General features: G+C 32.5%; 2 protein-coding genes and 1 long non-coding RNA gene across 4 annotated transcripts; 1 reads left to right on the forward strand and 2 right to left on the reverse strand.

Moving 5' to 3' along the window:
* Positions 1-183: 183 nt before the first annotated feature.
* Positions 184-3,037, reverse strand: LOC140062513 (uncharacterized). The gene is made up of 4 exons (XM_072108768.1): positions 2,817-3,037; positions 2,463-2,503; positions 2,097-2,220; positions 184-1,454 (listed from the first exon to the last, which is right to left on the reverse strand). The coding sequence occupies exons 1-4, from the start codon at positions 2,904-2,906 to the stop codon at positions 1,353-1,355; spliced, it is 357 nt and encodes a 118-aa protein (XP_071964869.1). The 5' UTR covers positions 2,907-3,037; the 3' UTR covers positions 184-1,352.
* A 626-nt stretch (positions 3,038-3,663) lies between these two features.
* LOC140062335 (uncharacterized) lies at positions 3,664-6,759 on the forward strand. Its single transcript, XR_011847472.1, has 4 exons — positions 3,664-3,729; positions 5,289-5,357; positions 5,896-6,095; positions 6,405-6,759. It is a non-coding gene; the product is annotated as an uncharacterized lncRNA (long non-coding RNA).
* Positions 6,760-6,960: 201 nt separating this feature from the next.
* On the reverse strand, positions 6,961-16,294 carry LOC140062643 (E3 ubiquitin-protein ligase RNF115-like). Of its 2 annotated transcripts, none has more exons than XM_072108947.1 (9): positions 15,919-15,993; positions 15,153-15,226; positions 14,934-15,003; positions 14,490-14,626; positions 13,758-13,814; positions 12,265-12,340; positions 11,225-11,318; positions 10,576-10,691; positions 6,961-10,058 (listed from the first exon to the last, which is right to left on the reverse strand). In XM_072108947.1, exons 1-9 carry the CDS (start codon positions 15,943-15,945, stop codon positions 9,894-9,896), a joined length of 816 nt encoding a protein of 271 aa, XP_071965048.1. In that variant the 5' UTR covers positions 15,946-15,993; the 3' UTR covers positions 6,961-9,893. The 2 variants fall into 2 exon arrangements, with proteins under 2 accessions (XP_071965048.1, XP_071965047.1); XM_072108946.1 differs by lacking the exon at positions 15,919-15,993 and adding an exon at positions 16,158-16,294 and having other exon boundaries at positions 6,962-10,058.
* Positions 16,295-17,484: the final 1,190 nt, after the last annotated feature.

Raw genomic sequence — 17,484 nt, forward strand, 5'->3', positions numbered from 1 at the left:
CCAATCAATATTAGTTTCAGATTTGTGGCTGCGTGTTGGATTAAAGAAGGTATAATTTCACTCTTCTCTTGTATAATAAATAATACAGAATCGCTTAATGTACTTTCAATACTTTTTTAATGAATATTTTAAAACAGTGTGGCATCATCACCATCTGGTAAATTCATTTAATGAAGTGTTGCTATGATCCCCAACTAATTAATGTTAATGTTAATACTTGTTCTGTATTTTTACATTATGTACATCAGAGACAGAAAAATACTGCAGCAAATGTTATTTTATTTATATACAAATACAGGTTATTTGTTGATTCATTTCATTTTTTTTTTCCATTTTTACAAAAAACATATATAACAGGATATTTATAGAATATACAAACAAAAATATTGTAAAAAAAAATTAAAAACAACCCACAGACTGAAAATCCTTATTATTATTTTGAATATTTTAAGAACACACTCAAAATGTTTTTCTACTGCATTTTATATTACATCTATTTTCTTATTAATTTGTACATACTGTTTTTCTTAATCAAATTAAAATATTAAATTTAAATACTACAGTATTACTGTACTCTAATACAAATATAAAACTTTAACAGATAAAACACACAAAAATGGCCAAAAGTTGTGGAAAGCGTCATTTCGCAAGACGAGAGGTGTTAACCGGATAATAATAACAATTTTTAGCTTACCGTAGTTATTCCAGGAAGGTATAAAAATACCTCTCTGGTTATTCTATAATGGTAGTCGGTTGCATCACATGTAGGCTCTATTATTTTCATTTTGTGATCAACAATATATTGAAATATACATGTAATATTAAAAGCATTTTATAAATAAATAAAATGGCAAAACAACCAAACATAGGCCTACATGCTTTTCATATTTTTTTTTTTACACTTTTCACATATTCATCTTGAAAAACTAAAGATACATCTGTATTTAATTTATACACACATTTAATAAATATTAACACATTTCTGTCCAGGCCCTATTACTCGGTGGGTTGTTCAAGCAAAGATATTTGGTAAAATCCATGGAAGAATAATTTACAGATTTGTTCATTAAAAACATTTTCAAATACAACTAAAAGTACAAATCGGATTAATAATTTTTCTGTCCAGGCTTATTACTCGGTGGGTTGTTCAAGCTAAGATATTTGGTAAAATCCATGGAAGAATAATTTACAGATTTGTTCATTAAAGAATTATCAAATAAAAATGAAAAATACAAATTTGATAAATAATCATATTTTTTATTTTAATTACTGTTACACAGAAATAAAACGATCAATAAATATATTAAAATATTAAAAATGATTTCCCAATCGTATTTCCTGATGTAGGTTAGTTAGTCACGTTTGAAGTAAAAAGCTTTTCCTTGCAGTTGAAGTTCTTTTTCATACAAGTCATATTCTTTTTGTAGTAAAGTCTGAAGAGATTTTCTTCTAACCTAGAAAACAAAAACAATGATGATGATGATCAAATCATAGAAAAGAACCTGTATCTTTGTTATATTAGGTAGCTGGTTATATTATACAAAAGATTAAAAGTCATATAGACCCTTTGGGTGGATGCAGGGTTTGTGCTTGTACAGCATGTTGACACTTTACCCCAGCTAGACAGGTAAAATAAAATCACAGTAGGAAGAACTACTATTTGACTATTGACTGACCCATTTGAAAATCCAGGATCTGCCAATATGAACTCTGCCAATATGAACTCTGCCAATATGAACTCTGCCAATATGAACTCTGCCAATATGAACTCTCCCAATATGAACTCTCCCAATACCGGACACACTATTGGGCCAATATATATGGAAATTCTGGTGGTTTTTTTAATGGTATAAAAAAGGAAGGGATCATCAAGAAAAGTCTGGTATTACTGAAGGCCTATTTATATGTATTTGTTAAGCTCTCTCTACACTATCAAACTTTATGTGACAAAAAAGTGTGATGTGCCCAAATATGGTAGTAATATGACATAATCATGTTCATATAATTATGGGCACATCACATTTTTTTTGACACATAAAATTTGATAGTGTATAGACAGAGCTTTAGTTATTTTTCATTGAACAGCTATTATTCACATCTACTAGTGCTTTTCCAGTCATTTGCATTTCTTGTTTCATTCTTCTTATGTCTTCACGAATTCTTCCACTTGACGTCTCAAGACCTTCAGACCATTCAGCCTGCTCACTGGTCTGCTGTTCACTAAACAAATATAAATAAACGTTTCTCTACAAATAGTGGTCAAAGAATATACGTAATACAAATTGGAAAAAATCTAAAGGAATGATTATTGGCCTACCTAATGATCTTACTCCGGATCTATATACCACAATAGGTGATATTTTGAATTTTGGCGACTCAATATGTACTTGCTGAGTTTAGCCTAGGCCTAGCCTGGTCTACTACTAAATAGTAAATTACTTAATATTATAATATTTACCAACCTTTTTACAATTGCTTCTCTTGTCACCATAAGTTCATCATACTAAAAATAAAACAAAAAAATTGAAAACAAAATTGGAGTGGAGACAACTAAAAAGCACGATAAACATAATTAATAATAATAAACGTGTTTGTGAAGTTACAATAGGCCTTAAAAATGCAGGTGCGTAGGCCCTTCCTAGATAGGTTTGGCCTAGGCCAAGTAGTAGTAGTTCTAGTAGGCTAGGTCTAGGCCTAGCCTCTAGTACTAGTAGCCTAGTAGTTAGCCTAGGCCCTAGTACTACTAGTAGTAGAGTAGCCTCCTCTATATAAGGCCTATGTATGCCTAGACTAGCTAGCCTGTGAATATTACCTACCTTTATACGTTCTTTTTGGCGGTTTAAGGCACGTTTTAAACTTGCTTTCTCGGTTTGTTTTTCAAATCGATAAGATGTATTAAGACTCATTATTTATTTCACTAATAATACCAACGGTATTATTAATAATATAATTAATTAAAAAGTTAGTTTTTACACCACGTTGGTGTATCAAACAAATCACAAAAACAACAAACCTGTGATCAATCCGATCCCATTTGTTGATACGTTGCTTAGCAACACATAATGGGACGTCCAATGGGAATGGATTATTATAATCCTATATTAAACTTTGGGATCCGCGTTCTGTCTTCCTGACAAACAAAAACAAAAGCATATAATTATAAGTAGGCCTAATAATAGAGTTTACAAAAATATAAACTGGGCCTACAATTAAAAGTAAAACAGGGGAAATCACTGCGAAGCCAATGGACGAGCAATTATACTTCTAACAAAAATATGTTCTGGAGCGGATTGTTATAAGCGGTCTATATTCCACTCGATCGACTCGATCGACCGGGTAAGGTTTACACCCGAACTAAATTCAATCTATTTATTTTAGGTCTATAGGCTAGATACATCATAATTCTTTTAACCAATTTAAAAATTGGTTAAATCAATTTGCAACTTGTTAATAAGTTTATCGATATAAACCTTTTATGTCAATTTTTAGAAATAAATAATATATGCCACCCTGAACCATTAAATCTCTACATACGATTTTGTATTTCTAGTCACAATTCATTTTCATCATCGTACAACAAAGGCCTATTCACTCTCGGGAAATGAATCTCTGGTGAACAAACACACTTTGAAAGAGCCGTACGCAAAGGCATATACGTCTTTTGATATCCATTTCGGCTTCATTCTTGAACAAGTGAGCATCTACCAACATCAACAAGACTATAAACAAGTAAGTTACTGTGTTTCACAAATTTAATTAATTACGAGTTATAGGACTAAGATTTTTTAATTAATTATTAAATTAGTACCACCGCTAAGAAAAATATAAGGTTCAGCGAAATCAATATAAAAGTACCGTATGATAATAAGATACAAGATTTTAAAACGGTGTTTCCTACTTACTAATTAGTAGTTTTTCTAAAACTTTTTCGTTGTAAATCATAATAATATTAAAGAGTTTTCAATATATTATTTTGTAAAGAATTGCTAACTAATTTCACAAGTAACTCATAGGCCTAATTACCGTAAGCTTAATTATTTTTAGTTTGTAAAGTTGAGTTTTCGATCTTTCCAGCCTTTAAATAAATATAGTCCAATCGTTGAGTATCGGGTCCAAATCTTGCAAGATACTGGGTTCAAATATTGATAACATTCTGGTAAAATTCTTCTGCTATATGTATCAATTTTGAAAACAAAAGTATGTAATATATGTATATAATATATGTATGGAAATAGCCGAAACGTAGCAAGTAAGTACTTGGCAACTGGTTTATCAAAAATCAAAAAAGTTAACATTTATTTTTAAAAGTATGTACATTCATAGTCAAATGAGAGTAGAAATGTGAACACACAGTTTTGATTATCAATTTAGAAAATAAGTTTAATATAAATATTTATGTATTATTTTTCATATGTTTTCTTAAATTTCAAAATCATTATACCTGTGCTTTCGTTTAATTTCGTTTTGAAAGGAAAACCGTAATAAATAGAGAGAGTGTCAGTAGAACCATAACGTGGCATAGGCATACTGTGCTAACATGCCTAGGAATGTTCAGGTTACCTATTGTATAAAATGTCAATAAAGGTGTAGATAATAAAAGAAGAATACAGAGTAACAGAGAGTTATACTCTGGTAGTAAATATATAAAGGTAGGTAAAATGTAAACACTTAATGCTACTGCATTCATCCCACGTAAAGAACGAATGAGTTCAGAATAAAACGTTCTTTCATAAAGTGGCATTCAAACGTAAGCGTTCAATTGGTAAATATGTCGAAGGAAGGTGAAAAGTCAAACTAAACAGAAGGATTTCTTAAGTGGCCTAAGGGTGATGAACACACAATTGAATGGAGCAAAGTTGGAATCTGGTACAACCGAAAAGAACATTTTAATACTGTGCAACTAATAGTCTTCCTTGCAATATTTAAAAAAATTACATTAACAAAAAATAATAAACGAAATTGAATTCTCTTTCTTACTGAACCACCGTAATAATTGGATTTATTTATTTTATCATTTTTTTTTATAATATAGGCATTATATCTGTGAACGACTTTTAAATCAGTATGTGACACTGACAATGTTATCGCGTACCGTATAAGTCAGAAACAAATGTGCTTATTCTAATATATTATTTATATTTCATTTTTTATGATGGTTGTTAAATATGAATTCAGTGTTCTAGTAAGATTAACACAAATATATCATTGTCATCATTTTAAACTGATCATAAATGTAACTAAATGAGTAAAATTAAATGTAAAGTCAGTGATTTTTTCTTCTCCTTCAGAAATGAAGTGGGTTGTTTTAATCGCCGTTGTGATAGCCGCTACTCATGTGTACGCCGACAGATTTGACGGTTAGTGTGTCTGCTCAATTCAATTCAACTTTTATTTAAGACAAACTTTCCAGATGATACAATAGAAAATAAAATACATTTAATTATGTAACAACCTTCCAACAAAAATGATGCTGGAGGAGAAAGGATCAATAATTATCTGATGACATTATAGTGCCTCTCTCCATTTAGACAAATTCTTAAATATATCAATATTTTCTGGATGTTTTACTTTATCGTTTTGATTTAGCTTTTCGCTTTTTTTTTGTATCTCCATTGAGATCCAGCCACTGATACCCACAGCATTGTCATTTTTTAAGTAATTTGCCTTTCGATTAATATATTCATAATTATATACAATTTTTGTTTTTGCTTTTCATTATTCTGGCAGAAAACTGTAAATTGATAACCTCACATCTTTAAGGATGAAATATATTGTGATAACGTTATGATTTAAGTTCTTATTAGATTTTAGGCCACGATTTTAGTTTGTTTTAATTAACGTTGTTGTCATTTTTATCTACTAATACTTAATAAATCAATATTTTCTTGTTAGTAGATGATACCAATCTCCTGCAGGTGCTGCGGGAATTGTTAGACACACGTCATTACCCGGCGTGCGGCCCGAGGTACAGAAATATCTGTTCTGAAAACGGTAAATGTGAGGAGTTTCCAGGAGGACGAGGGGCATATTGCCACTGCAACCCTGGATATAAGGGATCAACATGCTCGACAAAAATTATTAATAATTATTAACGGGTACGTTTTTATGTTCGCACAAAATATTGGCCACTCCAAAATATAGCCTTATAGTGTAAGCTTCAAACAAGCGACAGTTCGAATCTCTTGTGATTGGTCTGTTGTGTTGCGCTTACGTCGTCTTTTGCGCTGCCTCCTAGAATGGGAACCAAACTTAATGATTTTTTTATATACACACAGATCAAAAGACTAGTATAATTCCTGTATTTTAATTTATCCCTTGTCGCTATTAAGACGTACTGTAGTACGTCTGCTCAAACTCAATTGATATTTTGGATATTGGATATTCTGTTTGTTTGCTTCTCATAGACGTAGGCCTAATACCAGTGCCGACAACAGTGTATGTCAACTCATGGTTGAGGTTCATATGGTATACAATAGTCAGCTCGGATGTCCAATTTTAAAGAAACTTTGATATTGTAGGATTAGTTACAGAGATAATAATAAAATAATATCAGCAAACTAGAATCAATTTTTTGTTTCATTGATTATACAAAACCATTTCATTTCTTTTCATCATTGGTCAGTATGTCAGAGTATGCACTGCCCAATTCATTCTACTTCGCAGTAGTATAGGCATATAAGTAGTTATAACAGAATAGTCAATTTAATTTCAATTCATCAACCACGTGGCCTGTGAGATATTAGGAGTTTTACGAAACAGGACGGGAAGCTACAGCAGCCCTACAGGATGTTTATGGGAGAAGGGGGGGGGGGAGGGGAATACATCTTTAATATTTGTAAAAATAAAAACACACATGGCACATCTTAACTCTACTTGTGAGCTGGAAGAAACTCAAAACGTTCGCTGGTGGCGCTACATAAAAATAAAATAATTTTTAGAGTTGTAAAAATAAATTCAATAAAAATAAACGTAGACGATTACACATTGAAATATTCCTTTTATTTCGTGTTACTGAACACAGCAATTTGTGTGAGGTTGCAGCGGTGAATATTACGTATTTCTAATTTTCACAGCAGAGTGATTCTTCAAAATCAACATGAATGTATTATACAATAAAAGAAAAAAAAAATTTATAATGACAGACATATTTATGAAAATATTAATATTAAACTTAAGAATTAATAAAATCACAGAAATGTTTATAACTAATGTTTGGAATCAGTGAATGTATCGGTACATTCAATAAATAAACAAACATCACAATCTCAAATATACACCTTTACCAGTGTATAATTAGACTATACTTAACTTATTCAAAATACTAACAACTATTTGATTAGGAGATTCATAGAGAAACGACATACAGTAATATATTTCTCTTTACTATACATTATTAAATATAGTATTATATAGTTATTACATGGAGCTATAAAATTAGACCTCCACAGTTATTAAAATACCATAATATTATCATTCTAAGCCTTGTTATAATAATTGGTTATAATTGAATTTTTAATAGAATATGTATATAGTGTTGTATGAGGGAATATCAATTCAGCTGGTGGTTGGTCATATTCATATTCACTTTGTACAGACAAATGTGAGCAGATGATGACAGATATATATATATACTGTATAGATGTGGATAACTGGTTTCAGAACATATATGTATCTATATGTAAATTCTAATGATATCTTCCAATTACTGTGCCTATACCTTTAGTTCAAAAAGATATTTTGATTACAAAGTTATATATTATACTGTATAGATGTGGATAACTGATTTCAGAACATTACACACTGTATCTATATGTAAATTTTAATTAGATCTTCCAATTACTGTGCCTATACCCTAGTTCAAAAAGATATTTTGACAGAAAAAATTAAATTACTGTATAAAATACTATTTTTTATATTATAAGCGCTAATTCGTTTACAAATTCTGGGTCCGCCCCTGTTGAATTCGGATGCCCTACGAAAGAGGCTCTGTATGTGTAGGTACACATTGGATTAAAAAATTGTGATGTAACAGTTTAAGAGGATAGAAATTAGAAACTTGCCATTGGATGATTATATTACAAAAATGTCAAGTACACATTTTTATATTAAATCTATGTTTACAATACTGAACTATCTATCTGCATAGAGCATGGCCTAATATTATTTATTTTAGGGGACAAATAAAATGTTTTTATTATCAGAAACAAAAAGTTTTAAGAACTGCCATGTTATATTTTCTCTTCATACATGAAAAATACTTTTTAACTATTCTAAAATTATTCACATCCGCCCTCTTTATTTATAATAACTCTCATGACCTCCATTAACCTCTCTCTTAAGTTAAAGAATATCATGCATTTATTTAAACTAATTTATAGTAAAAAATCAATTAATATACAACTACAAAATTATACATTCCAACCAAAGTTTTTTTAAATTACCAATCAATTTACACATTTGCTGATTATTACAAATTATTTAGACCAAAAACTAAAATAATTATGATAATTTTTCAATAATAAATTATTAGTTAAATTCAGCAAACAAGATATCCAAAGTCTGTTGCATAAGTTGGAGATCTTGTTTGCATCATATGCACAAGATAACATATTTAATAACATACTCAGAAATGCCGCCACAGGTGAATAATGTACAATATCTATACAGTGGTATAACACAGAGAGGCCTGAGGCCCCTAGTGCAGGAACTCTAAGTGGCCCTCCAACGGTCCGGGGCCCCTGGGTTTAGCCATTGAGTACTCATAGCCGTTACGTCACCGTGTCTGTATGATTAAATTGACATGCTATAAATCAACACAATCAGACGTGCGTAGTTAAAGTTGTGATGAAAGCTCCCAAATGGAATGCGCACAAAATTGCTTTACAAAATGTTAACCAAGTTCATGCTCAGATTCAGCCCGGTTCCAAGGAGAAAACTTCGGCTTTCTTCCATTTTTCATCTTACGATTATTCTATACACTATAGGATCCGGTCTGGTCACAAGAACAAAATCTGGACTCGGCATTAACAGGCCATTATATGAAAACAATGATACGAGTGGAATGAAAAAAAACGAGCGCTGTTCAGTGAAGATTAGCAACTATTATATTGATGAGAGCGAGCCCATAGCAGTGTATAAATTGCTAGTATACTGTAGGCCCAATCTAACCTATGTAGCAGGCATATTCTATCAACAAGGCCTAAAGCAATCTTTTCTTCAGAACCTTCCTTCTTTGGCTCTCTAGTTCCATAGTTGCAGCTTTTTTTGGGGGGGGGGGGGACCTGTAACAATCCTGGCTACAAGGTTGCATAGCACTTGTGGTTACATACATATGTTTTGAACTTATTTTGAAAACTGCATTGCTCCTAAAGGTTTCAACTGCAATCTGTAATTTACCACAATCTATGTATACTGTATTCAAATTCAGCTTAAATGTTATCTTTTTTCAACCAAATATTTTACCCACTACCCATTAATTTACAGTACATCAAATTAAAAAAAAATAATTACATAAATTTAAAATTTACACCAAGATTTATGTGATTTCTAACAATCTTCCAAATATGTAGATGGTTTAATATGTAGTTACAGGATAATACAAAATCTCCAATACTAGAAGACTGCGGAAGTGAAAGCCTAAACAATTGATTTTGTTACCAAGACTGAAAAAATCTAGTATTAGTTTTCTTTACAAAAGGTTTTTAATACAAAAATATTTTCAGGAAAGCTGAATGAGAAAAATGTGCTTTCAGGTATTTAAAAGGTAGCACTCTGTCGTCGATTTGTGATTGACCGGTGCCATCATTCTTTTGACCAGGCCTGGTATCTTGACCGACTGACCGCCACTGAGCAACGCAGTTTTTAAGGTCTTATTAGGAATATAATTCTATAATCTAGAAGTTATTAATTAGAGATTGACCTGTAGTAGTGTTACTTGACTCCATCTCTGACGTTCTGTCTTCTGTATCCTCTGGTGGACCATTCTCATCTTCTTCTGTAAAATCATTTCTGGTATATCGACCATCTAAACTTTTTCTGCATACAGGACAAGTATTATGCTGTAATACAGAATATACACACAATTTACATCATTGTAATTTCAATTTATATATAGTGGTATAGTTAAAAATGTGTTTGTTACAAATAGAGGTTCCAACTTTGAAAATAAGTTATAAAATGATGGCCAAAACAAAAAAGCGTGCTATACAAATTATATCGAACTAGAGAGGGTGCTATTAAAATGGATCTACATCTATAGTAAACCAGATATGCAAAGGGCTTTCAAGGCATAACATAGCCTACACCAGAAATCCCTTTCATTATAATAAATACATTCTGGAACAGGTACTACTGTGTGTACAATTATAATATAAGATAAATCATTTCCTAAAGCTCTGTCTACACTATCAAACTAGTTTGACAAAGAAAGTGTGATGTACCCAAATATGGTAGTGATATGCCCAAAATATTGTAGTGATATGACATCATCATGTCCATATATGGGCACATCACATATTTTTGTCACATAAAGTTTTGTAGTGTAGACAGAGCTTAACATGCAAAAGGTTTATTTACCATTTCCAACCAGGGTATGATGCAATCTGAGTGAAACAAATGCTCACATGGCATTTTGCGTACTTCTTCATCTTCTGTGTATTCTTCTTTACATACTGCACATTCAGAGTGATTTTCTACATAAAGTTACCAATAATAATAATTATTTGAACTTACACCTTTTTATGGGCGGTACATCAACGCAATTGGTGCGCTCGTGTATCGGTGGCACTCGATGATAATTGGTGCGCTCATGTAAACAAAATTTTAAAACGCACTTAAAATAAATCTATAAAAATATACACACACCTACTGTAATTGTGGAAACATTACCCATATCAACAATACAATAAGATAACCAACTACAATACTTACAAAACAGTACTAACAATAAAAATCTAAAATTATACTGCAAAAAAATGTTATAATCCTGCACTGATGAAGGGCTAGTGTTGCCCGAAAGCTCTGCTAACTTTTCTCGCTGTTTCACTTATTGTTTTCATTTAGCTTTTCCAGCCACTGATACCCACAGCATTGTCATTTTTTCAGTAATTTGCCTTTGGATTTATAATCCTGTACACACATACATACACAAATGAAACCATGAATGTTAATATTTTCTTCTTTCTATTAGTTACATTGCACAGATGAAAATGTAAATTTTACTTACCAACCATAATTTTTGTGATCTTCACTATCGGTAATTTGTCAATATCTGTCTTCTCTGCTGGAGGGGGTCCACCTCCTTCTAAATTACTTAACAACTAAAAATTATAACAAAATCTGTTGGAAAGTGCTGGATCAGCAAAACATTATTTATAATATTCGCAGTCAAAAAATACAATATAAGCTAGGTTCAATTCTCTCAATGCGATCATATTTCTGGTGGTAAAAGTCTTTTTTGAAAAAGACTTTAAATTTGAAGGTCTACTAAAAAGACTTTAAACTTGAGGTCTACTAAAAAGACTTTTAAACTTGAGGTCTACTAAAAAGACTTTTAAACTTGAGGTCTACTAAAAAGACTTTAAACTTGAGGTCTACTAAAAAGACTTTTAAACTTGAGGTCTACTAAAAAGACTTTTAAACTTGAGGTCTACTAAAAAGACTTTTAAACTTGAGGTCTACTAAAAAGACTTTAAACTTGAGGTCTACTAAAAAGACTTTAAACTTGAGGTCTACTAAAAAGACTTTAAACTTGAGGTCTACTAAAAAGACTTTTAAACTTAAGGTCTACTAAAAAGACTTTTAAACTTGAGGTCTACTAAAAAGACTTTAAACTTGAGGTCTACTAAAAAGACTTTAAACTTGAGGTCTACTAAAAAGACTTTAAACTTGAGGTCTACTAAAAGAGACTTTAAACTTGAGGTCTAGTGTACACATCTGGCTCTTATTCAAGAACTATGGTAAAGCTCTGTCTACACTATCAAACTAGTTTGGCAAAAAAAAAGTGTGATGTGCCCAAATATGGTAGTGATATCCTCAAATATGGTAGTGATATGACATCATCATAAATGTCCATATATGGGCACATCACATTTTTTGTCACATAAAGTTTGATAGTGTAGACAAAGCTTTAAGGAGAGTTTTGAACCCATTTCAATTGTATGACAATTGTTTTCAGCACCTCTACATCACTCGGCCAGTTGAATTCAAGACTAAGTTTGTAAGAAAGATGTGACATGTGTAAGATACATAAAGAGAAGTACTTACTTGTGTTATTATTGTATCTAGACCACGCTCACCCCATGCATAATCCCCAGGCCTTCCATGTAGATTCATTAATTGTCTGAAATCAACAAAGGCGATACAACTATACTGTAATGCACGCACCTCAAAAACCCAGAATAGAGGTGTTATAAAGAGTCAACATTACTGTCTGTATACCAAGCATAGAGGTATTATAAAGAGTCAATATTACTGTCTGTATACCAAGCATAGAGGTATTATAAAGAGTTGACATTACTGTCTGTATACCAAGCATAGAGGTATTATAAAGAGTCAATATTACTGTCTGTATACCAAGCATAGAGGTATTATAAAGAGTCAACATTACTGTCTGTATACCAAGCATAGAGGTATTATAAAGAGTTGACATTACTGTCTGTATACCAAGCATAGAGGTATTATAAAGAGTCAATATTACTGTCTGTATACCAAGCATAGAGGTATTATAAAGAGTCAACATTACTGTATGTATACCAAGCATAGAGGTATTATAAAGAGTTGACATTACTGTCTGTATACCAAGCATAGAGGTATTATAAAGAGTCAATATTACTGTCTGTATACCAAGCATAGAGGTATTATAAAGAGTCAATATTACTGTCTGTATACCAAGCATAGAGGTATTATAAAGAGTTGACATTACTGTCTGTATACCAAGCATAGAGGTATTATAAAGAGTTGACATTACTGTCTGTATACCAAGCATAGAGGTATTATAAAGAGTCAATATTACTGTATGTATACCAAGCATAGAGGTATTATAAAGAGTTGACATTACTGTCTGTATACCAAGCATAGAGGTATTATAAAGAGTTGACATTACTGTCTGTATACCAAGCATAGAGGTATTATAAAGAGTCAATATTACTGTCTGTATACCAAGCATAGAGGTATTATAAAGAGTTGACATTACTGTCTGTATACCAAGCATAGAGGTATTATAAAGAGTTGACATTACTGTCTGTATACCAAGCATAGAGGTATTATAAAGAGTTGACATTACTGTCTGTATACCAAGCATAGAGGTATTATAAAGAGTTGACATTACTGTCTGTATACCAAGCATAGAGGTATTATAAAGAGTTGACATTACTGTCTGTATACCAAGCATAGAGGTATTATAAAGAGTTGACATTACTGTCTGTATACCAAGCATAGAGGTATTATAAAACTAGAGCGTCAACATTGTGCACAAAACCAAAGCTTTAAACCGACATGAATGTATTCTTGAGCTTAAGTTCATTTCTATCTTGGTGTCCATAGCTGTGATGCTAACTATTACGATTTACAGTGAAAATATATTATACCCCTTTAACACCAAAAGCAAAACTCTGGAGACACTCCGGAGTTCTGGTGTGTAAGGGGTATTACACAACTGTGATCAGTCTGTTGTATATTTCAATAAAACTCATAATTTTGGATTTGTTTTTTTAGTTGTGCACAAAAGTTTTATAAATAATTTACAATCATCTACTTACACTGGAAATGGATGACCACTACCGACCCCACCCATACCTAATAAATGTTGCAAAATCCTGCAAACAAAAACATCAATCATAACATATAATATGCTGCAAACACTATGTATGACACACATATTGTGGTACATACTGTATCTATAGAGTTTGTAGGTTTGTAAATGATACAGATTTTTAGTAACACATCCATATACATATACAATAATGAGCAGAATTGTACTTTTAAACTATATTTCAAATCAGGTATTTTATTTATTTGCTAGTTTAATATAGACATGAGAATTTTTCATTTTAAAGGTGTTTTTTTATGCTAGTATGAATGGTGAACACAGCCGCTAACATTTAAGCTCTGGGTCTACACTATCAAACTAGTTTGAAAAGTGTGATGTGCCCAAATATGGTAGTGATATGCCCACATACTGTATGGTAGTGATATGACATCATCCATATATGGGCACATCACATTTTTATCACATAAAGTTTGATAGTGTAGACAAAGCTGATATTCACAAAGGGTGATAAGAATTGTTTGCAACTGGCTCAATAACTAAAATGGATCATTGTTGAGCATCGTATAAGTCACTACTCAAAACTCACATTTTCTAATATTTTTGGCAGCACCATGAGCAATGACTGTTGGAATGACTATTTAAAATTCCCTACTGTATCCATGCGACAATAATTTGATGAGGCTTTGTACTCTTGATATTTATAATGATTGTGGTGACTTACATTATCATGTCTTGCGCAGGGTCAGCTGCATCTCTTCCTAATTGTCTTACTCTTACTGGAAACCGTCTACGACCGGTAGTAATTACTGGAGCTGCTGGCTCTTGTGGCCCATCTGCTGATCCAAGTTGCATCCATAACTAAGTACAATGTTAAAGTAATAAAAGTAATATGGTTTCAGAATTGGAACTGTACTCTATGAGGAAGGGAACACACATTTGTTTTTATCTGTTTTTTATTTGTTAAATGTAGAGAATATTTCATTGGTTTCACTGCTCTAGTTTAATCCGGATTGTTTCATTTTCATTTATTAGACAAGGTCAAGGGGTCAAGGTCAAGGGGTTGCGATGGCAACAATGCGCCAATCGTGTGAGTGTCCACAACCCCTAAATTAGAGCATTTTTTTACTCTTTCTCTCATGTATTCATTATTTGTATACCAATTTACCTGATTGAACACCGTTAGTGAACTATCAGGATCTGTACTTGGTCTTGATTCTCTCTCATGTTCTGTTGTCCTAAAATAAAAAATAAATTTAATGAGTTAAATGTATATAAAAATCACAATTTTTCGAGATTTTCTTGCAATTTTATTTATTAATATTGGTTTGGGATATATGCAAATTAGTATGTTAAAAGCAAAATAACATTATTATTGTAGAGTAACCTTTCGGTCTGTTGTGTTGTTCCACCGTCCAATTCTTCAACAAATCCTGTACTACACCTTGGACATGTGTAATCCTATATGAAGATAAGATAAATATTTCATAATAATTGATATTATAACATGGGTTCAAGTACTGTCTGATTCCTCCATTATCAGTTAGCTATTCCAAGAAGACCATGATTTCGTGTTAAACATTAATATAAAAATAATGCACTTGTCTAAATTCATATGTTAGTGGAGATGTGGCGTACTCTTGGATGGATATTTACAATGTCGTGTAACATGCACTCAGCTGTGCCTTGTGCATTATTGTAACTACTCTCGAGTGCGCGGCATCTCCACTAATGCACTCTGACTCTGATATAATTGAGGAATCAGCGGGTAGCTTTTCATCAGAGACTAAGTTATTGGTCAGATGTAGTACAATTACGTCAGGGTAGGATAAAACATCTGTCTGACCAATACCAACCTATTTATTTACGATGGACAAAGAAAAATAGAAAGATTTAACATATATATATTAATATAAGCAAGGTGAAATTTCAATAACGCTTAAGCCTAGGTCTATTGTTTTATGTAAAGCAACACCATGGAGTTACTCCATGGCAACACATACCTCTCATTTATTACTCCCTGGGTTTAGGAACGTAATGTATTGGAAATCCCCTTAGCCACAATTTATCAAAAGGCACAATTAGCCTATTATATTATACCCTTTTTATAAATACATAATATCATCATAAACCTTCCGAGTTTTTTAACATACCGCTAACAGCCGAACGTAACCTCTCATTAAAACAACGTCACCACATATGCTAGGCCTACCCACCAGCCGAGCTAGTAGGACTATAAAAGCAAGACGTATGACACCACCACACACACAAACACAGCTCTTGTCTATCACATACGTTGTTTACATATAAATAGGCCTAGTATTTTGTTATATTAATAAAGATTCCTCCGTCCGAATCAACATCCCAATCAGAAAAACATATTTATATTTACCTGTTTCAGAGCACTGATTTCCTGTTTACAATTATGGCAAAAAAAGTGAGGAGTTTCAACAACCGCTTCCGCCATTATTGTGCTAGGCTATATATCGCGAGGAGCGGAGCTCTAGTTTTTAGAGTGGTGCTGGGGGAGTAGAGGAGGATCGGAGCGAGCTGGTGAAGAAGCTCGAGCGAGCACAGTTTGTGTGTACTGTGTACGACGAGCGAACATTATGTACGCCCTCTGTAGTCAGTAGTAGAACGAATAGAGGATATACACTGTGTTCTGAATACAATTACGTCATCGAACGTTATATATAAATTATGGTTAATTCAATATAATCATAGATAAGTGTTACAGTAGCAGGCCTATATATTTATTTACTTTATTCTGTATTTAATATAGAACATCATTCGGGATTTGAAAATGCAGATTAGGAATTTGCAAAGTATGCATACCTTTAACTAGACTTGCCCCAAGTCTGTATTGTTTTTTTAAATAATTTATTTGTTTTTATTTCGACCGCGATTTTTGTCTGAAAATACAGACTTGTGAAACACGTATAGAAATCGATTTGCAGACCGCAAACAACTGATAAGAATGACGTAGGTTATCATACCGTATTTGGCTATATGGGGCGGGCGGTATGTAAATATGGATTTCAAATCAACCAATGATCATTTTGTTTCAAAATGAAAAAGATCGAGTACGTACAGTGCTGAATGTACGATCGAGACTGTTGAAATATGAAATCGTGTTGCCAAGTTGTTTTGTTTATTAATTGTTTAGTCCTTAGCCTAGGCCTACTTCAACTCGCACGTATGATCTGCCAAATAAAACGCCAATAAGAGGTAGGCCTACATACCACCACCGGCACACAACAGGATTCACACACAACAGACAGGGCTACGACACCACTACACAGAACAGGACAGGGTCTAGGCCTAGGTGGGATTTAAATCAAATTATCTCCGCGTAATATTAAATGATCCATTCAATGTTTGATTTGCGGAGAAGCAAGACGAGTTTTCATGTTCTTGGGGAAAATCCCATCAAAATCATTTCTAGCCTTCAGAAACTTTCATCAATGTCCCGATCAATGTAAATTGTCTAAACGTAACATAGCGCATGCGTACCATCTTAGTTGTTGAGTCTTTGAAATTCTGAAATATGAATATTAAAACGGTGTACGAGTGAGTAGCCAATCGCATGCAGCTGAAACTAGTCAACCGGATAATCTATGCACCAAGAATTCTTGGTGTCAAACCACGTGACTTTTGCGTGTTTCCCCAGCCAGACGGAGTATCCAAACTCAAGTAATACACGTATGAAACGCCATATG

The sequence above is a fragment of the Antedon mediterranea genome, chromosome 11 (assembly GCF_964355755.1).
Source record: "Antedon mediterranea chromosome 11, ecAntMedi1.1, whole genome shotgun sequence".
Taxonomy (NCBI): Eukaryota; Metazoa; Echinodermata; class Crinoidea; order Comatulida; family Antedonidae; genus Antedon; species Antedon mediterranea.